The 17,631-nt window shown below is 57.8% G+C and overlaps 8 protein-coding genes across 11 annotated transcripts in view; all 8 read left to right on the top strand.

Annotated features, from left to right (window-relative positions):
* Positions 1-110: 110 nt before the first annotated feature.
* ABB37_09603 (cyclophilin 12 putative (CYP12)) lies at positions 111-1,203 on the top strand (the record flags this gene model as incomplete). Of its 2 annotated transcripts, none has more annotated exons than XM_015809168.1 (1): positions 111-1,203. In XM_015809168.1, exon 1 carries the CDS (start codon positions 235-237, stop codon positions 1,201-1,203), a length of 969 nt encoding a protein of 322 aa, XP_015652104.1. In that variant the 5' UTR covers positions 111-234. The 2 variants fall into 2 exon arrangements, with proteins under 2 accessions (XP_015652104.1, XP_015652103.1); XM_015809167.1 differs by having other exon boundaries at positions 115-1,203.
* A 724-nt stretch (positions 1,204-1,927) lies between these two features.
* Positions 1,928-5,099, top strand: ABB37_09602 (hypothetical protein; the record flags this gene model as incomplete). Its single annotated transcript, XM_015809166.1, has 1 exon — positions 1,928-5,099. Exon 1 carries the CDS (start codon positions 2,403-2,405, stop codon positions 5,097-5,099), a length of 2,697 nt encoding a protein of 898 aa, XP_015652102.1. The 5' UTR covers positions 1,928-2,402.
* A 587-nt stretch (positions 5,100-5,686) lies between these two features.
* Positions 5,687-6,562, top strand: ABB37_09601 (putative mitochondrial low molecular weight protein tyrosine phosphatase; the record flags this gene model as incomplete). The annotated part of the gene is made up of 1 exon (XM_015809165.1): positions 5,687-6,562. One exon carries the CDS (start codon positions 5,687-5,689, stop codon positions 6,560-6,562), a length of 876 nt encoding a protein of 291 aa, XP_015652101.1.
* A 646-nt stretch (positions 6,563-7,208) lies between these two features.
* ABB37_09600 (hypothetical protein) lies at positions 7,209-7,900 on the top strand (the record flags this gene model as incomplete). Its single annotated transcript, XM_015809164.1, has 1 exon — positions 7,209-7,900. The coding sequence occupies exon 1, from the start codon at positions 7,259-7,261 to the stop codon at positions 7,898-7,900; it is 642 nt and encodes a 213-aa protein (XP_015652100.1). The 5' UTR covers positions 7,209-7,258.
* Positions 7,901-8,538: 638 nt separating this feature from the next.
* ABB37_09599 (putative CLC-type chloride channel) lies at positions 8,539-11,699 on the top strand (the record flags this gene model as incomplete). Of its 2 annotated transcripts, none has more annotated exons than XM_015809163.1 (1): positions 8,539-11,699. In XM_015809163.1, exon 1 carries the CDS (start codon positions 9,462-9,464, stop codon positions 11,697-11,699), a length of 2,238 nt encoding a protein of 745 aa, XP_015652099.1. In that variant the 5' UTR covers positions 8,539-9,461. The 2 variants fall into 2 exon arrangements, with proteins under 2 accessions (XP_015652099.1, XP_015652098.1); XM_015809162.1 differs by having other exon boundaries at positions 9,394-11,699.
* A 740-nt stretch (positions 11,700-12,439) lies between these two features.
* On the top strand, positions 12,440-14,072 carry ABB37_09598 (hypothetical protein; the record flags this gene model as incomplete). Its single annotated transcript, XM_015809161.1, has 1 exon — positions 12,440-14,072. Exon 1 carries the CDS (start codon positions 12,726-12,728, stop codon positions 14,070-14,072), a length of 1,347 nt encoding a protein of 448 aa, XP_015652097.1. The 5' UTR covers positions 12,440-12,725.
* Positions 14,073-16,648: 2,576 nt separating this feature from the next.
* Positions 16,649-17,031, top strand: ABB37_09597 (hypothetical protein; the record flags this gene model as incomplete). 2 transcript variants are annotated; one of them, XM_015809160.1, is made up of 1 exon in its annotated part: positions 16,649-17,031. In XM_015809160.1, the coding sequence occupies exon 1, from the start codon at positions 16,804-16,806 to the stop codon at positions 17,029-17,031; it is 228 nt and encodes a 75-aa protein (XP_015652096.1). In that variant the 5' UTR covers positions 16,649-16,803. The 2 variants fall into 2 exon arrangements, with proteins under 2 accessions (XP_015652096.1, XP_015652095.1); XM_015809159.1 differs by having other exon boundaries at positions 16,710-17,031.
* Positions 17,032-17,562: 531 nt separating this feature from the next.
* ABB37_09596 (putative mitochondrial hypothetical protein) overlaps positions 17,563-17,631 on the top strand; it is a gene marked incomplete at its 3' end in the record, with an annotated part of 709 nt that continues 640 nt past the window's right edge. Inside the window, exon 1 of the mRNA XM_015809158.1 lies at positions 17,563-17,631. This exon is cut by the window's right edge and continues 640 nt beyond it.

Raw genomic sequence — 17,631 nt, 5'->3', positions numbered from 1 at the left:
TATATATATATATATATATATATATATATAAACACCAACTCTCTCTCGCGCCTTCGCTGCCTCCTCCATCCCTTCTTCAACGTTGCACCTCCATATGTATATATATCTAAGACAGTAGGAAGAGGTACAAGAGAGGGCTCTCCTCATCTGTTGCTATCTCTTTTTCCTGGCTACTGTATATTTCTAGAAGTCTCTTTCCATCCCAATTTCCGCCGCTCTCTGTCCTTACTCGCCATGTCAGGCGACGTTCTCACGTCCTTTACGGTGTACGGCGTCATCGCCGCCCCCGCCTTTCAGCAGTGCACCGACGCCGCCGCCTATGTCAACCGCACCTATCCGGAGTCCTACGCCGTTTCCATACAACGCGACGTCCCGCGCGACTTCGACGAGCGCCGCGCGCAGTGGATCGCGGCAGGTCAGCTGGCGACCGACGAGCACGCCCGCAGCGACGTGCTGGTGCACAACGTCGCGACGAACGCGTTCATGACGGCGGCGGAGTTCCTCGCGCTGGTCATGCTGACCACGCACTACCGCGCCGACCCGTCGACAGACAATGCGGAGTCCTACCGAGCCCGGGCGCAGCAGAGCTGGCTCGATTTCCTCGCGGCCCGCGACCGTCAGTACTGCTGGATGGACGTGACGGTGGACGATGTGGCGGTGGGGCGGGTTTGGTTTGAGCTCTTCTCCGCGGTGGCGCCGTTGACGTGTAAGAACTTTTGTGAGCTGTGCCGTGGGACGTCGGTAGAGGTGACGCTGCCCTCCGCCTCCACCAGTGCTGCGGCGGAGGCTGGTTCCGCCGACCAAGCGGCCGGCACGCGCACACTGCTGACGTACAAGGGAACCACCTTCTTTCGAATTCTGAAAGACGCGTGGGTCATGGCGGGCGACGTGACGGCGGGGCACAGCGGCAACGGCGGGTACTCGTGCTACGGCCGCACCTTTCCTGATGAGTCGTTCGCCGTCGCCCACGACGCGGCGGGGGTGCTTGGGATGTGCAACGACGGGCCCCACACGAACTCCTCCAGCTTTTACATAACGCGGCGGCCGCTGAGTTGGATGGACCGCAAGTACGTTGCTTTTGGCCGCGTGATGGACGGCATGTCGGTGGTGGACGCGATCCACGCCGTGGGGGTCAAGCACAACCAATCCCCGCTGGCGACGATCGTCATTGCGGACTGCGGTGTGTTGGACCCGTCGGAGTAGCAACGGGAGGGAGAGGGAGAGGTGGAAGGGAGGGAGTGGCGCCACCGCACCGCCCCCGCTCACACACACACACACACGCGTCGGCGTACAAGAGCTAATACGCATTCAAGCTAATGGAGGGCGACGGGAAGAGAGACGAAGGCAGAAAAGGAAAGAGAGAAAAAAGCGGAGACGGTGAGCGCGCCGTGGCACTCCGTTGGTTTTTAGTTTTTGAATTCCTCTTCTCCTTTCCAGGTGATCGCGGCGGCTTCTTATTGACGCTTCCTTTTCTTCGTGTGGTCAGTATTCGATGCCGGTGCGCTTTGCTGACATGTACAATAGTGTAGCTGCATACCCACACATGCCGGTGGTGCAGTTGGTGTGGATGTAAAAAAACAGTTAACGAACTAACAATACAATCGGTAAAGATTGTGGGACCCCGGTGTGACGACGCACTCGCACCAGACAAGCCCTTCTTCTGGTCTGCGCGATACACGCACCGGACCGCTGGCCCCCTTTGCCAAAGGTTTCTTTTGGCGTCTGCGTGTGGATTGTCTTGACCTCTCAGACACGGAAAAGAGGTCTAGACGGAAGCCAACACACACTCTATAGTTCTTCCTATATATATAAGGGGGGAGACAAACGGCTTTGGACCGCGCTCTTGTAATGCAGTGCAGGAGTGTGGGCGATCTTTTCCTGCTATCTCTCTCTCTCTCCCTTCTCTCTCCCTTCTAAACATGTCGTAGCATTCTTTTCTTTTGTTGATGCTGAAGGACTGGGGGCGGCGGGGACTGCAACACTCTTCTGGCTTCCATCTGATAAACTCCCGGGCAAGTAAAACGGCCAAATAAGGTGACGGAAGGAATACGCGTAGTACTAAAAGCTAATATCTTTCTTTCTCTCTTTCTCTCTCACGCACGCATAATCGCGGCGAGACGATGCTTGGATCGGGAGAGGAGGGGTGGATTCGCTACGTACTTTAAACTGTGATACCCTAAACCGCAACGGAGAGAGCGAGAGAGAACGGCGCGAGGACGACGACGCGGTGTATTTTTTCATTGGTGTTCTTCACCGCGCTTTTCTTTTGCACTGGACGACCTTCACCTCTGCTTGTGTGCTCCTTCTTGCATTCGTTTGCTCTTTGAAACCTTCAAAAATACACTTATCTTATCTTTTTTTCCCCTCCTCTTTTCCTCTATTGAGTTGGCTCACCACGCAGCATGAAGAACGACAGTCGCGGTGGCAAGCTGGGAGAGTTGATGGCCAAAGGCTTCAGCAAGACGAAGTGCACACAGGCGCTGAAGGACGCCGGCAACAATGCGACCCTCGCACTGCGCCTTCTAGAACGTCAAAAGCAGCAAAACGAGCTCTCCCACGCACCACCGCGCTCAGCGGACGCGAAGCTCGTCGCGAGTAACGGTCAAGCAACGAGTGGCGGTGCAGCGTCTTCGCCGCTCACGTGCTCCGCGGCGGCGTCGATCCCTTCTCTTCACCGAGCGCGCAGCGGAGGTGCGGGAGCGCTTCCGCTGACGGACGCGCAGAAGAAGTTGCAGCGCCAGCGGGAGCGGCGCCACCCGTGCGTGGTGCAGTACGGCTCGTGTCAGTACGGTGACTTCTGCCTGCTGAAGGACTTTCCGGGCGACGTGTGCGTGCAGCACTTTCAGGGCTGCTGCATTTACGGCTCCTCGTGCCGGCATCGTCACTGCGTGGACGGTGTCGACGTGCGGGAGGTGCTGCGCGAGGCACAGGCCGCGGAGGCGGCGGCACTGCAGCTGTTCTACAAGGACGGCGCGACCTACCGCGTGGAGGAGGGGGACGGGGATACGAAGGTGCAGGTGGCGACGTTGGTGGAGCGCAACGCCGTCGACGACCCCTCTCACTACCCCACAACGGCACCTGAGGACGCGACGGTGCGGCGCACGAGCGGGCCTGGCTTCCCGTCTCCCCTCGCCAATGCGCACTGGCACGCCGATCCGAGTCAGCGAGGCGGCACCACCGTCGTAGCGACAGCTGACGACGACGGCGACGGAGAAGAAGGGAGGGACGAGGACTTCGGCGACGACGACAGCGGCGGCCCGCTCGCAGCGGCGCAGCACCCCACCCCGTTTCTCGATCGCGCTCGGGCCGGAGCCGCACCGGCCGCTGCTCGGGCGTCCTCGGCAGGGGTGGTGGGTGGGGGCGGAGGAGGTGCTGCCCGGCCTCCGCGTCGGCGGCACCCGTGCATCGCGCAGTACGGCAGCTGCAAGTACGGCGACGCCTGCCTGCACGCCGACCGGGACGCCGATGTCTGCGTTCACTACCTGCACGGCCGCTGCCGCTTCAGTGCGGCGGACTGCAAGTACCGGCACGAGTCCGCGGCGGAGTACCAGCGGGCGTTGCGGCTCCGTGCAGGACTGGACGACGACGCTGCGGAACCGCGTCGGACGTCATCGTCGACCACCGCCGCCGCTGCGCACGTGACACGACCCAAAAAACGACTGCAAGGTATTGGGGGAATGGGCATGGGCGGTGATGGTGGCAGCAACAGTCTCTCCAACGGCGGGGGAGGTAGGGGGGAGGAGCAGGCAGGCGCAAAACAAGTCTCCGCTGCCACCACTGCCTCGCCGCTGCCCTCGTTTGACGACTTGAACGCTTTGTCCGCCACGCCGTCGAGCGAGACGTCCTCTCCCCCCGACCCGCACATCAGCGATGCCGAGACGCGCGTGTTTCTCTGGCTGGTCGAGGCGTACCCCGCGGTGGAGCCGGCGGTGGTGCTGCAGACGCTGCGGCTCTGCGGCGGCGACCCGGTGAAGGCCAGCGACATGATCGGCCAGTTCGGTTCCGCGCTGATGTCCTTGACGGAGGGGGACGACATAGCCGCGGCGCTCGCCCTCGCAGCTGCGGATGAGGCGGCTGAGCGAGAGACGGCCACGGCTGCCGCGCACAACTCCTTGTTGACCTTAGTAATGCTCTTCCCCTCGGTGGAGGTGGCCGCGGTGGAGGCGGTGTTGACGCAGCAGAAGAACGACTTTGCTGCGGCGTATAACGTGCTGCTCTGCGCGCAGGAGAAGATGGTTCGCGCCGCACTGTGGCGCGGCAGCTCTGCGGCTCTCAGCCCGGCTGATCAGCTGCGGGTGGAGAAGCTGTACAGGATGTTCCCTGGACTGCACTCCGACATCGTGCGCAGCGCCTTCTGCGCGACGGGGCACGACTGGAGCGGCACCACGACGGCGCTGAATGAGCTGACAAAGGAGCTGCTCTCGTTGGAGGCGGTGGAGGCGCCGACGGGGCCCGTGGTGTGGCGCCCGCCAACAGCGAAGGGGGAGCGTTGTGGTGATGGCGACGCTCCTGTGCGGGCCGCTTCCTCTGCCGCACCGCCGTTCGCTCCGTCGGTGGGGGAGACGAGCGCGGACGCCTACGAAGCCTACCGCGCCGCCGAGAAGGACATCCTCAGCTACGGTGATTGGCGGCAGGTGCGGCAGCAGGCGTACCTCCTCAACAGTCAGCGCATTCGCGTGCTCGGGCAGGCCTCGGCCGCCTTTCATCAGGGCGACGGGCGCACGGCGAAGTTGCTGAGTCGCGAGGGCCATCGCATGACCGTCGAGTACAATCGGCTCAATCGCATGGCGATGCTGGCGCTGGAGCAGGAGCGGCTGCGCACCGACGCCACGAGCACGTTGGATCTACACGGCTTCCACACCGCTGAGGTGCACGACATCGTGGTGCGGCGGGTGGAAGTGTGCCAGCGGAAGCGGGTCGGGCGTCTGCGGTTGGTGGTCGGGGAGGGCCTCCACAGCAAGCGAGGCCGCACCACCCTCTACCCCGTCTTGATGGAGGAGCTGCGCACCGATGCGTACTTGAAGTCGGCCACGAAGGTGAAGTCCGTAAAGCCGGGCTACGTGGACGTCGCCGTGCTGCTCCCCGCGAAGGACTCGTAGAGGGCGCAACATCGGTGGTGTGGGTGCAGCGCGTGGCTTTCTGCCGTGCCTGTTGCCCTCTCCCTCTCTCCCACTGCTGCTGCTGATGCCCTTTTTTTTGGGAGGTTTTTCTATTTACAGGCGTTCGTTCACGCCCTTGCGGCTGACTTGCCCGGGGGGCTGCGTAACTGAAACGAGAAAGATTATGAAGAAGGCGGCGGAGGCTGCTTTCATGGCCAACGGCGATGAAGACCAACTTGCACGATGACAGAGAAGTACGGGCTTTTCTTTGAGATGAGAAGGCACGCCGACGTGTGTACCTCCGTTGTTGAGCGAATCCCCTGCAATGGCACGGAAGTGCATCACCTCTCTCATCTGCGCATTCTCCATCCTCCAGTGTTATGTATTATTATTATTACTACTCTTCTGCTGTCTCGTACTTCGTGTTGGCACCACACACCACACACCACACACACACACACACACACACGCACACACAGCAACCGACAAAATAGAAAAGGTTGGATCTCAATGAGGCAGAGCGAATAGAGTGAGGTAGAAGAAGAAAACAGCAGAGTAGACTTACACTTTCTTTCGGGAAAAGAAACATGAGCAGCTGCCGAGGGATTCTCATTGCGGGCGTCACCAATCAAGCCCGCACCCAGATGGCCGAAGGCTTCCTGCGCAGCTTCATGAACAACGCTGTTTTCATCAGCAGCGGCGGCTGGCGGCATGGCGGCTGCGTGCACCCCTTCGCCGTGAAGGCCATGGCGGACGTCGGCATCCGCATCGACCGCCAATCGAGCACCTCTCTGGAAGGCGCGCGTCGGCAGCGCAGCACCTATGACGTGTACGTGAGCATCGATGACCCCTACCCCGATCGAGGCAGCGATCGATATCATCAGCAGCAGCGGCAGCAACCGTGGGGTGAGAGGGAAGAAGAGCAGGATGCGGAGCGAGGTAACAGCGGAGAAGGTGCGCTCTCGGCGGCTGCGTCCTCGTCGCGGGAGTTGTTCTCCGATCCCCTGCTCGCCTCCGCAACACCCAAGCACTGGACGGTCGCGCAGGACTCCACGGATGGCCGGCAGGCGTGGACGCTGTGGAGTCCGCGTGACCCGCGCATCTTCCACGCCACCTCGACCCGAAAGCTGCAGGACCACCTGTACGAGGGCGAGCCTCTCTTCGCGCGGGTGCGGCCAACCGAGCTGCGTCGTGGCTGCCGCGTGCAGCGTCGTTGGCAGGTGCCATCGGTCACGGAGCGTTATGCGGTGGAGACGGCAGAAGAGCAGCTTGCGCGTGTAGTGGACGCCCGCACGCAGCTCGCGCCGCTCTGTATGGAGCTGATCCGTGGTTTGGAGGAGGACTATGGTGAGACGTTGCTGGATGCCGCGGCGGTGGCGGCGTACACGGCTGCGGTTGCCGCGAAGGCTGCGGAGACGAAGGAAGGGCACCGTTCCATCACCGGCGAGAAGAAGCTCGCGTGAACTGCTCTTTTTTTTTTCTTTCTCCTTTCTCTGCCGTGTTGCTGATCAAACCTTTCAAAGGCAATTCCCACTCGGCGCACGGTGGCATACGCGCTGCATGCTTCAGTTGATGTCGTGCGATGGAAGGATGAGGAGAGCAGCTGTGATGCTCTTCGCTGCTCTGTTTTGTTTGGCGGTGTCCAGCAGCGCGCCTCTTCTTTCCCTCCACTTGTTTTCCCTGTCGGTCCTCACACATCTACAAACAAAAACAAAAGGAATAACGGCGCAGCAATGAAAGCACACTCAACGGACTTCACAGCAATCGGGGAATAAAGAAAGAGGGCAGCGTATTGTGTTGCCGGGGGACGTGAAGAACCTTTTGGAGACGCGCTCTTACTTCCATGTGTGGTGCGGTGCGCAGACGTCGCCCTCTCGAGGCGCACGAGCAGGCGCAGACGTGGGCGGGAGGGAGCGACGGCAGCGTTTGCGCTTCTGATCTTCCTTTCTTTTCTCTCTTTTTTATTTAGATTCCTCTGTACTTTAGGGGCTGGACTGTTGTCGTGCGTGTGCCTCCCACTTTCTCCTCTCGAGATGAATATGTTCTCCTTACCTCCTGTGTTTTTCCATTCTCCCAACACACGCACGCCCTCTCTCTCTCTTGTTAAAAGAAATAATAATAATCTGTGTTAGTTGCTCGTCATCATCATCGTCGTCGTCATGTACAACGGCGTAGAGGCGACGGCTGTCAAGGGGACGGGCCTCAGCGGCTACGTCCAGCGCAGCCGCGTGAACGTCACGACGGCCGGCCGCTCCGCCGCTCCTCTGACGGAGGACGAAGTGGCCAAGGAGGGCGGCGAGTCGATCAACCCACTCGCGCAGCGTCGGGCGCAGATGGAGAACAAGGAAATGGCGTCGCGACTGGCGGCCCACCACGCGCTGCGGGACGTGCGGCTTCGTGTGCTGCTGTACCGCGAGGAGCGCGCGGCGGCCGGGGTGGACGTCGTGACGGTGGACCGCGAGTGCGACGAGCTCTACGCCTCGCTCTTGACCACCGCGAAGCACCAGTTGAAGACACAGCAGAAGGCGGAGCAGGCGAAGTCGGCCGCGAAGTTCGCTGCAGCGTTTGGCATCAAGCAGCCAGCATCGTCAGCATCAGCGGCAGAGGTTACTCGCGGCAGCGCCTTTGATAGGGCGGTGCAGGACGTGGAGAAGCAGAGAAGCGAGGAGGAGCGTCGGCAGCGGCATGAGCAGCAGCTGGTGGAGCACCTGAAGCGGGTGCGCCGTGAAGGTGGCGAGGGGGTAGTTCATGCTCAAGAAGAAAAGAGAGTTATTTTCGCTGATAAAACGAAAAACCAATAACAAAATGTGTAAGTGGAAGTGCCGTTGAGGAATCAGTGCTGCTGCTGCCGCTGTGTGTCTTGTTGACGTGTTCATTTGGAATGCGACCTTTATTTATATAACAGGTTTTTTCTTTCTTTCTATCCCCCCCCGTTCCGCCCCCCTTCTCGCTGCTGCGTTGCGAGGGTTGTGGTTTGCCGTCACGGTGAAGGCTGCGTAGTTCGTACCTTTCTTTCACTGTCAAGGTAGATCTCCCTTCTTTTTCTTTTCCTGGAGTCCACAATCGAAGCGGTACCGAAACACGGCTATATATATAAATATATATGAAACAACAACTGATTGAAGGCAATGCAACGTGAAGCACCGTCGTCGTGGCGAGTTCAGCGGAAGCTCGCACGAGGTGTTACTTGACAACTACCAAAAAAGGGAACATCACGGAAGATCATGACGACAGATGAGGCCAGAGAGAAAAAGAGAGAAAGGAAGCGGTATTCCTTTCTTTACGATCGAGTGAAGTACGACGACGACGTACTCCTCCATGAAACTGATAGGATGTTTGCTTCTTCTTCCTTGGGATTCAGCTCTTGCTTTTAAGGCGCCTCTTCTTCTGTCTTTTTCCTTCCTTTTCTTACTTGTCTGCGTGATTCAACGAAATGGCAGCTGTGGCCGGCTGGTGGGTTCGCTGCGACCTGTAGTTGATTGCCACACATCCTCTCGTTTTGTACTCCCCATCAAATACACACACACACACACGCACACACGAAAGGCGTCTATTAAAGAACAGGGAGCAAGCAGCTCTCTTCCGCCTCCCTTTTTTTAGAAGACACACGAACGGTAAGAGAGAGGGAGAAAGAGAGGGGGAGTGTATGTGTGTGGAGGTGCACGATTGATTAATTCTAGTAGTACAACTACATATATATATATATATATATATATATATTGCTAAATAGCAGTTTGAAAGTACGCGCTGGAAACTCTTTCAACTCGCTGCTTCCCCGCTCGTCTCTCTCATTTTTGTGTTGTTGTTCCGCCAAGGTGACCGCTGCGTGTGGCTGCTGTTGCGCGCCAAATTTTCTCTGCTTCGTACAGCTGCCTTCTCTCGCTATCTCCCTCTTCCTATATATATACATTAGGTTCGTTCTTTGCTGGCTCTACGCGACAAGGAGAACGCGTAAGGCGGTACGCTCTACGCCCCCTCCCCCCCTTCCTTGTTCTTTCCTTTGAAAAACATCGAGCCGCCCGTGGCCGTCGCTCACGCTGCCTTCAGTCTGTTTTCGCGCACTGCCCGTGTGCCGTCTTTGTAGTTCTTATTTCTTCTGTTATCGGTAAGGAGAGGGATTGCCGACGCATCCGACTTACCCCGCCTTAACGCTTATCCCTTTTTGGGTTTTCCGTTTGTTGATCTCTTCCTCCCTCCCTCTCCCTTGCACCGTCTATCGCGCAGCACAGACGAAGCAGCCGAGCTACGTTCCCTCCTGCTTCTCCATCCCCCCCCCCCCTCTCTCTCTCTCCCAGGAGAACTAACAGCACAGCGAGGCGCACAACACACACACACACACCCACGCACTCCTACGCTATTAGGATGAGCAACGCAAATCAAGCCGGTACGGCGAACACGCTCGTCACGAACGTGCCGGAGGCGGACTGGGCAACGATTGATTGGGTCAGCTCGCAAACCGAGGCGGCGGAGCGGGCGGCACTGTGGCGTCGACAGAGCGTACCTGCCGGCTACAAGGAGTCGTGGTCCGGGTACCGCCCCCACGGTGAGGGCCCGCTGGCGGCGCTGGCCTGCGGTCTCGTACTCGGCTGCATCGGCGTGTTCAGCGACGCCTGCGCGCACTGGGTCAGCGCCTTCCGCTCAGGGATCTGCGCGCACTTCTTCTGGCTCGGCCGCAGTCTGTGCTGCGTGGAGCGGTCGAGCTGTGCGGAGTACTACACCTGGGGAGAGTTCTTCCTCGGCCGCGACAACATGGTCGTGCCCTTTGTGAACTTCGTCATGTACATCACCTTGTCCACCGTGGCCGCCGTCACGGCCTCGTACCTGTGCAAGACATACGCCCCGTACGCCTCGGGCGGCGGCATTGGCGAGGTGAAGACGATCGTGTCGGGCCACCACGTCAAGCGCTACCTCGGTGGCTGGACGCTCATCACGAAGGTGTTCGGCATGTGCTTCTCCACCGGGTCCGGACTGACGGTGGGCAAAGAGGGCCCCTTCGTGCATATCGGCGCCTGCGTCGGTGGCATCATGGCGAGTGCGTTCCCGAGCTATCAGCAGGAGGCGAAGAAGCGGGAGTTGATCACCGCCGGTGCGGGCGGTGGGATGGCGGTTGCCTTCGGCGCCCCGGTCGGTGGCGTTATCTTCGCCTTGGAGGAGGTCTCCACGACGTACAACTTCAAGGCCCTCATGGCCGCGCTGATCGCCGGCGTGACGGCCGTGCTGCTGCAATCCCGCGTGGATCTGTGGCACACGGGCCGCATTGTCCAGTTCAGCGTGAATTACCAGCACAACTGGCACGTCTTTGAGCTGCCGATGTTCGCCGTCGTCGGCTGCTTTGGCGGTTTCATGGGCTCGCTCTTCAGCGACGCCAACATCCGCACCATCCGCTGGCGCAAGCGGCACGTGAAGCAGTGGCGGGTCGTGGAGGTGGCGGGCGTGGCGGCCATCACGGCTGTCGTGAACTTCATGACGCCGTACGGGTCGGGCAGCATGCTGGAGCTTCTGGGCGACTGCTTCCAGGACTGCACACCGAGCAGCACGCTGGAGATGTGCGAGCACGGGGACGTGCGCACCTTCTTCTCACTGCTCATCACGGCCACGGCGAAGTTTTGTTTGTTCATCTACACCGTCGGCACCTTCCTGCCCGCCGGCATCCTCGTGCCGTCGCTGGCGATCGGTGCGCTGTACGGCCGCGCCTTCGGCATCATGTTCCGCGCCATCCAGGAGACCTACCCCAGCTCGTACGTTTTCGCGGAGTGCTCCGACCAGGACCTGTGCGTGATCCCCGGCGTGTACGCGATTGTCGGCGCCGCCGCGATGCTGACGGGCGTCACGCGCATGACGATCTGTCTTGCCATCATCATGTTCGAGCTGACGGGCTCGCTGGAGTACATGGTGCCGGTGATCATAGGCATTTTGTGCGCCAAAGGCGCCGGGGAGGCGGTCGGTGTGGAGGGCTCCTACGAGATCGGCATCGAGGAGAACAAGCTGCCGTACCTCGACCCCAAGAAGGAGTTCTACCTTGATTTCACGGCTGAGGACGTCTACGCCAACAAGAAGTTCACCGTGCTGACCGCCTACGGCTTACAGGTGCGCGACATTAATGAGCTGGTCACCAAGATGAACGTCACCGGCTTCCCAGTGGTGGAGTCGGCGGAAGACATGACGCTGCTGGGGTACGCGCCCACGAAGAAGATCGTGCGGGCCATCCAGGTGGCCGCCGCCCGCAACAGCAACGTGAACTCGGACACCTTCCTCCGCTTCAAGGAGGACCCGTCCTTGTCGGACGACGCCTCCTTCTTGGAGTTGAACCTCACCACCATCTTAGAGAGCTGCCTGCTGCAGGTGGAGCCGACGTGCTCGATGAAGAAGCTGCTGTACCTCTTCAAGTCTCTCGGCACCCACCACATCGTCGTGTGCCGCTACGCCAAGTTTGAGGGCTTCGTGAGCAAGAAGGACTTCATTAATTTTATGCGCGCGAAGGAGCGCGAGGAGCACATGGAGGACGATGAGTTGGAGCGGGAGCGGCGGGAGCAGGCCCGGCAGCATCGTCAGCACGCCAGTGCCGCGGTGACATCGCCAGCCAGCCGTCCTGTGGGGTGATACATAAATAGGGTCGCGGGGCTTTCTTCTTTGCTACGGAGCTTCTTCCCCCCTTTTTTTTGAAGGAGCCGGAAGCGCGTTTCCTCGGCTTTTTTGTTTCTGCCCTCCGCTGCTCATTGTGGCGGAACGCACTGCGATGCTGGAGCGACATATATATATATATATATATGTTATTGAGGGGGGAGGGACACGGCACCTTCTTTTCATTCTAAAATTCCTTGCGTTTTTGTTTCTTTCTATTACCGCTTTGAAGCTTTCTCTTCCTCTACGATGTCGGTGTGTGTGTGTGTTGGTGGGCGTTTGGAAGACCCCCGCTGCGGTTGATGGGGCCACGGGGCCACTCCTGAGGCGCCAATTCGTGTTGGCCCGCATTGCGATGCTGACCTCCTCCGCTCTCGTGGCAGCGCACGCCTCGATTAAGTTGCCGTTTGGTGCCCAACAGGTTGTTTTGCTTGCCTTTCCTTGCCATCTACTCACACTGGCTAAATGTCTCTTCGTATACTAAGTAAACTTCCACGCAGAGACATGGACACAGACACGGACACAGACGTGGTGTTTAGTGGTTCTTGTGCTCTCTCTTTCTGCGCTTCGTAGGTGCGGTGCGCCTTCGCGTGCCGCGGATGGACGTACCGGATCTGTCCTATCACGACGCACACACGACTGGACGTACTGACCCGCCACTGTAGTTCATCTTTCACTCTCTCTCAACGTCTTTTTCGAAACTTCATCAACGTCTGCGAGTGGGATGGGGGACGGCGGTGTACTGCACATGCACAGCAATTCTCTTCCGCCACTAAACACAAAGATAGATAAATCACGAGGGTAGAACCAAAAGGGGAACCTGGACGGTCAACAACCACAAACAACACCGGGGACGGGAGTTGCGTCAGCATGTAGCTCTCCCTCTCTTTCACTCCGTCACGGCTTGACTCCTCATTACTATTATTATTGTTTTGAAATTATTATTTCTTTTCTATACAGCTGTCTCTCTTCGTGTTATTACGGATTATTTTTTTTTTTTTGGCAATGGGGAGTTGTTGTGGCGTGGCGTCGGATGTGACGGAGGTCACCTCGCACGACATCCCGCCACGCGCTCGGCACGGCTACGCCGCGCCCTCCGACCAGGCCCGCCAGACGGGACACGCAAATCCGCAAACGGGCAGCAGAGACGACCGCAAACGACGCAGTGGGCACAGTAGCAAAGGCAACCGGAACTCCTTCACGGCACTCGGCACGTTCGATGCGCCGGCCCGACGTCGGTCCGGGCACAGCAGCAGGAGCAACGAAGCCACCATCACCACAAACGGGTACACGCCGACGTGGACGACGACAACGGCGGCCGGGTCGCATCCTGGCGGCACGACCAACAGCACTGCCGCTGCTACTGCTCCTCCAAGCCGCAGGGCGAGTGCGGTACCGACAATCCTGCCGCCCCTTCAGTGCACCCGCCGCGACGGTGCCGACCCGCTTCTGTCGGATGTCTTTCTCATCTCGGACTCCTCCTCGGCGACGTCGCTCGCTGACCGGGACGCGCTGTCGGTCTCGCTTGTTGAGGTGAGCCAGGCGACGCACAGCGGGCGCCATCATGATCGCACGCACTCGGAGATGGATGGGACGAGCGAGCGGGGAGAGGCCTCGGTCGACCGCACGGTGCGCCGCCGCTCGCAAAGCCGCGTCACAGACCGCAACCGTCTCTATCACCACCTCGTGAACAGCGAGACGGAGGTTCGCACCTCGCTGACACACATGTACCTCGCCCAGCACCGACGCATACTGCTGCGCTGCGTGAAAGAGCAGCTGGTGGAGCAGCTCGTCCTGCTGCTGCGCGAGCACCAGGCGGAGCGCACGCTGCTGTGCCTGCGCTGGCTGATCGGCCGCGAGCGGGCGACGCGGGAGGCCATTGCACGGGAGTGGTGGGCAGAGCGGGCGCTGCTCGCGCGACGCAGCACCCAGCGCGCACCCGCCTACTCTACCGACCCCTTCATGGACGTCGCCGACGATGGGAAGCACGACGACAGCCTCCTGCACACCACTTCCCACACCGGGCACGAGGATGCGGTGCTGTCGTCGAGCGAGGAGACGGCGGAGGAGGCGGAGGAGAGCGCGGGGGTGCGCAGCCCGTCGGTCCGCTTCAATGCAGCCACGGCGCAGAAGGCCTACTCCGCTCCGTGCGCATCGCGCCGCACCCTGACCGACCCCACACGATCGCCGAGTTCCACGTCGGAGGCCACGACGCTGCAGTCGGCTTCGTCGTTTCATCAGCTGCCGCACTCGCAGAGGGCAGTGCGGAAGGTTACCGTTGCCCAGCAGGCGCTGCGTGAACGCATGGCGCGCGGGCGTAAGCCGAAGGTGCAGGCAAGTGACGGGCTGTAGCAAGTCCTGTATGTAAGAAGCGCCTTGTTAATGAAAGCTTCGATATCCGCAGCGTACCCCAAAGTAAATAGAAGTAATACAGTTCCCTCCTCCCTCTTCTTTTTTTTCTGTTTTGTTGTTTTCGCGATGGGAGCGGAATGGCTTGGAACAGTGCCAAGCGATCCGGCACCGTTTTGCGTGCCTCCAAAAGATGCCTTAAAATAATTGTAAGGGAACACGGCGGGAAATGCAACTGTTGGGTAGTCTTACGATGAACAGTTAGGCGGTTTCGCGGTTCCCCTCCCCCCCTTTGTTTTTCTCCGTCTGCGTTCAGTTGTGCTCTTCTTTAAAAATCTAGTCTGGACAATCATATTTATCTATTTCTGTTTTCGCCGTTGGTGTGCGGTGGCGGTCGCCGCCAACTCCCCCCAACGCCGCTGTTGTTGTTGCCTAACATTTCTGTTGTACATTCCCTCTTGTGTTTTTGAAAGGAGTAGAAGAAGATTTACATCTACGGTTTTTCTTCTTTTTCGTTCTGTGCAAAGTAGTGAACGTCGTCTCCTTCATTGCCCGATGTTCATCTCGACCGTTCGGCAGAGGTGCGTAGCGAACGAAGGGGCAGGAGCGAGTGAGAAGGTGCGGCGGGGAGTGCCGGTCCGCGGCGTTGCCGGCGCCCACCATCGCAGTTCTCTGTTTGACTCCCTTCAACAACACGTCCGCTGCTTCTTTTTAGTAATTTTCTTTGCGGCTGAGTGCTGTGGGCTATTGCAGCTTTGTTGTTGTTGCTGTTAGAAGAAATACTTAAGATGCGCCGATTGGGCAAAACCGGGACGATACGAAGGTTGCTGGAAGCCGAGCACCGCACCGCACAGGCTTCGTGCCAACATTCTCATGTTACTCACTCTCCTGGATTATATATATATATAGGCTTTTCCCTCCTAGTTTCTCTTTCTTCTTTCCGGTTCCTATTTCCACCACCCTATCTTGACTCGACCGTCTTCGCGTCTCGTGTGCGCGCGTGCATCGCCGATGTCTTTTTCTTTTTTTTTCTTTTTCCTGATTACGTCTTACGATTATTACTTCTACTCTGCTTCGTTTTCCTCTTTCTCTCTGTGTGTGGTGATGGCGGTGCTGCCGTTGCTGCCGTTAAGTGCTTTGACGGTCAAACATACTTCTTGTTCTTGAGTCGTAGTCCCTCTGTATCACTACCCCCCCTCTCTTTTCACCCTCGCTCTTTCGCTTTCTATTTGTTTGTGGTTTATCTCTTGTGAGTAGATCTTTGATGTTTGTGTCTGGCGCCGTTGTACGTGACGGAAGAGAATATTTTTTTTTCCCTTTTCCAATCAATCATTCATTCCCTTCCTTGTTTTCCTTGTGTGTGTGTGTGTGTACGTTGCTGGACCGCGGCTGCCGGGGGCCGGTCGACGCAGCTGCAGATGCGGATGTTCATCTAAACCCCCCCCCCTAAAAAAAAAAAACCCCGCTTTTTCCTTTCAATGCTTTATCTTCTAAATATATATATTTTGGTTTTCTCGTACGGGTGTGATCTCTGCTGCCGCTTTGTATTGCTTTCCTTGCTTTTGTAATACTTCCGTGTGCGCCTAAGAGAAGAAGCAGAAAGAAAAAAGCCTAGTACGATGAAACGCCGGGGCGCGGAATAAGTCGGACGTGGCCCTCTCCACTGCCCCCTCCCCTCTTCCTCCTCCACGATTATTATTATTTCAAAAAGGTTCTTCTTTTACGGTCTATGCGACGACGACGAGCTGCCGATCGCACTCAAACCCCCAAAAATCTCTTTCCTTTTTTTTTTTTCCGTTCCGATGACATTATGCGCACCACCACGCCAGCACCACCGCTGTGTGGGGGAGGGAAATCGACTAAATCGGCCGTCTCGCACGCCGTCTTCTCCTCCTTTGTATTCCTAGCTAAACGAAAACGCACACAACCGTAACAACTAATGATCGTATGTTGAGGAGGTTTTCTTCTCTCTCTTCTTTTTCTATTCTTTGAAGCCTGTTTTGTTGCTCGTTGGGATGGGTGATCACCTCTGGGAAAGCGTTCTCGCAGCGAGGCGCCACCGCGGTGGCACCGTCGTCCGTGTAGATCGAAGGCGCGCATTGAGAACGGTTGCCGTCGCAGCCGTGGATAAAACCTCCTTCCTGCCTAAAGAAAGAAAGAAAAGAAAATCCTTTGCCTCGTCGCTGTCTTCTTCAACTGTCACACATTGTATCCGTGTGTTTTTTTTCTTGGTTTTCGCTCTTGCGCCGATGGAGATCCTTCATGAATGAACTGCAGAACAACAACAACAAAAACATCATCAACAGAACAGTGAAATACGAGGACCTTGATTCGCAGACAGTTTCCTCCGTCCAACCGCGCCTAGACGCGTTCGTGAAGGATGAAGGAGCAGTAAAACAAAGTGCTTGCAGCAGCTCACCTGCATTTTTTATTTATTTTGGAGCATGAAAGGTGTCTGCGAAGTGGAGGGATCTGCCTGTCCGCTGACTCCTACTCGTGCGGATCAACTTATCGGTAGCGGTCGGCGGTGGCCTACTCGACTCCGTTACACCACAACATCTATTTCTTTTCCCTTTCCAGCTGCTCTCCGCCTTCCCCTCCCCCAACAACCTCTGAAAACATCGTCACTTCCACACGCAAGCAGGAAAGGGAATCACAACCTATCAGGACTCAAAGAAGGCCCCTGCCGTTTTTCCTTCTCTTCTTGACTCTTCGTATTCTTCTTCTCGTGCACATGTCCGTTAGTTTAGAGTCCCTCCTCCATCAACCGGTGTGCTGCCACACCGCACACGGCGACGAGTACCGCGGCACGCTGGAAGCCTTAGACGGCAGCTTCGATGTGGTGCTGTCGCGGTGCACGCGGAGCCGCGGCCCGCCCGGTCACGCACCCGAGCCGGTGGTATTTGTCCGTGGAGAGAACATCGTCTTCATCGGGTTTGATGAAAGCGTCACCCTCAAGTAGAGGTCGCGCATGATGGACGCGCTTTGCGGAAGCGCCTTTTTTTTTCTTCTTCTCCTGTTCCGCGACGGACGCTGCTCTTCTTATGTCTCGCTCCGTGCTCGGTGGTGGTGCGGCCACCCATGTGTTCTGTATCGCGTTGCTCATGCAGCTGCGAATGTTCTTCACACGCTTCTGTTTGCTCGCGCCCTTAAGAAAGAAGAAGGAACTATTGCGACTGCCGCGCTGCTCGTGTGTGTCGGCGATCAGCTTTCAAAGAACCGCTTCCGAATAGTGAATAATTGGAAAAAGTGCGAATACCTGTTTTTTTTTTGGCTGTGAAGCACGAGGCAATCGACGGGTCCTCTGAGTTTCACGAGCACGTGCTTTTCTGGGCCAATAATAAGAATAATTGATAAATAATACAAAGCTGGCGTTGCGTGCGCCTCCTCAGTGAGCTCGTCACCCACTCTCTCCTTCACCCCTCCCCTCCCCTCCCCTCCCCTCCCTTCTGCCCCTGCGCTGTCGTGCCTCTTCTTTTTCTTTTTTAAAATAGAAATTTGATTCTTATACGTTCTAAAACCTTCGGAGTATTTTTCCATTCTGCAAACGTTTTGTTTGTTC

The sequence above is a fragment of the Leptomonas pyrrhocoris genome (genome assembly GCF_001293395.1).
Source record: "Leptomonas pyrrhocoris isolate H10 chromosome Unknown, whole genome shotgun sequence".
NCBI lineage: Eukaryota > Euglenozoa > Kinetoplastea > Trypanosomatida > Trypanosomatidae > Leptomonas > Leptomonas pyrrhocoris.
This window is presented reverse-complemented; position numbering and strand designations above follow the sequence as displayed.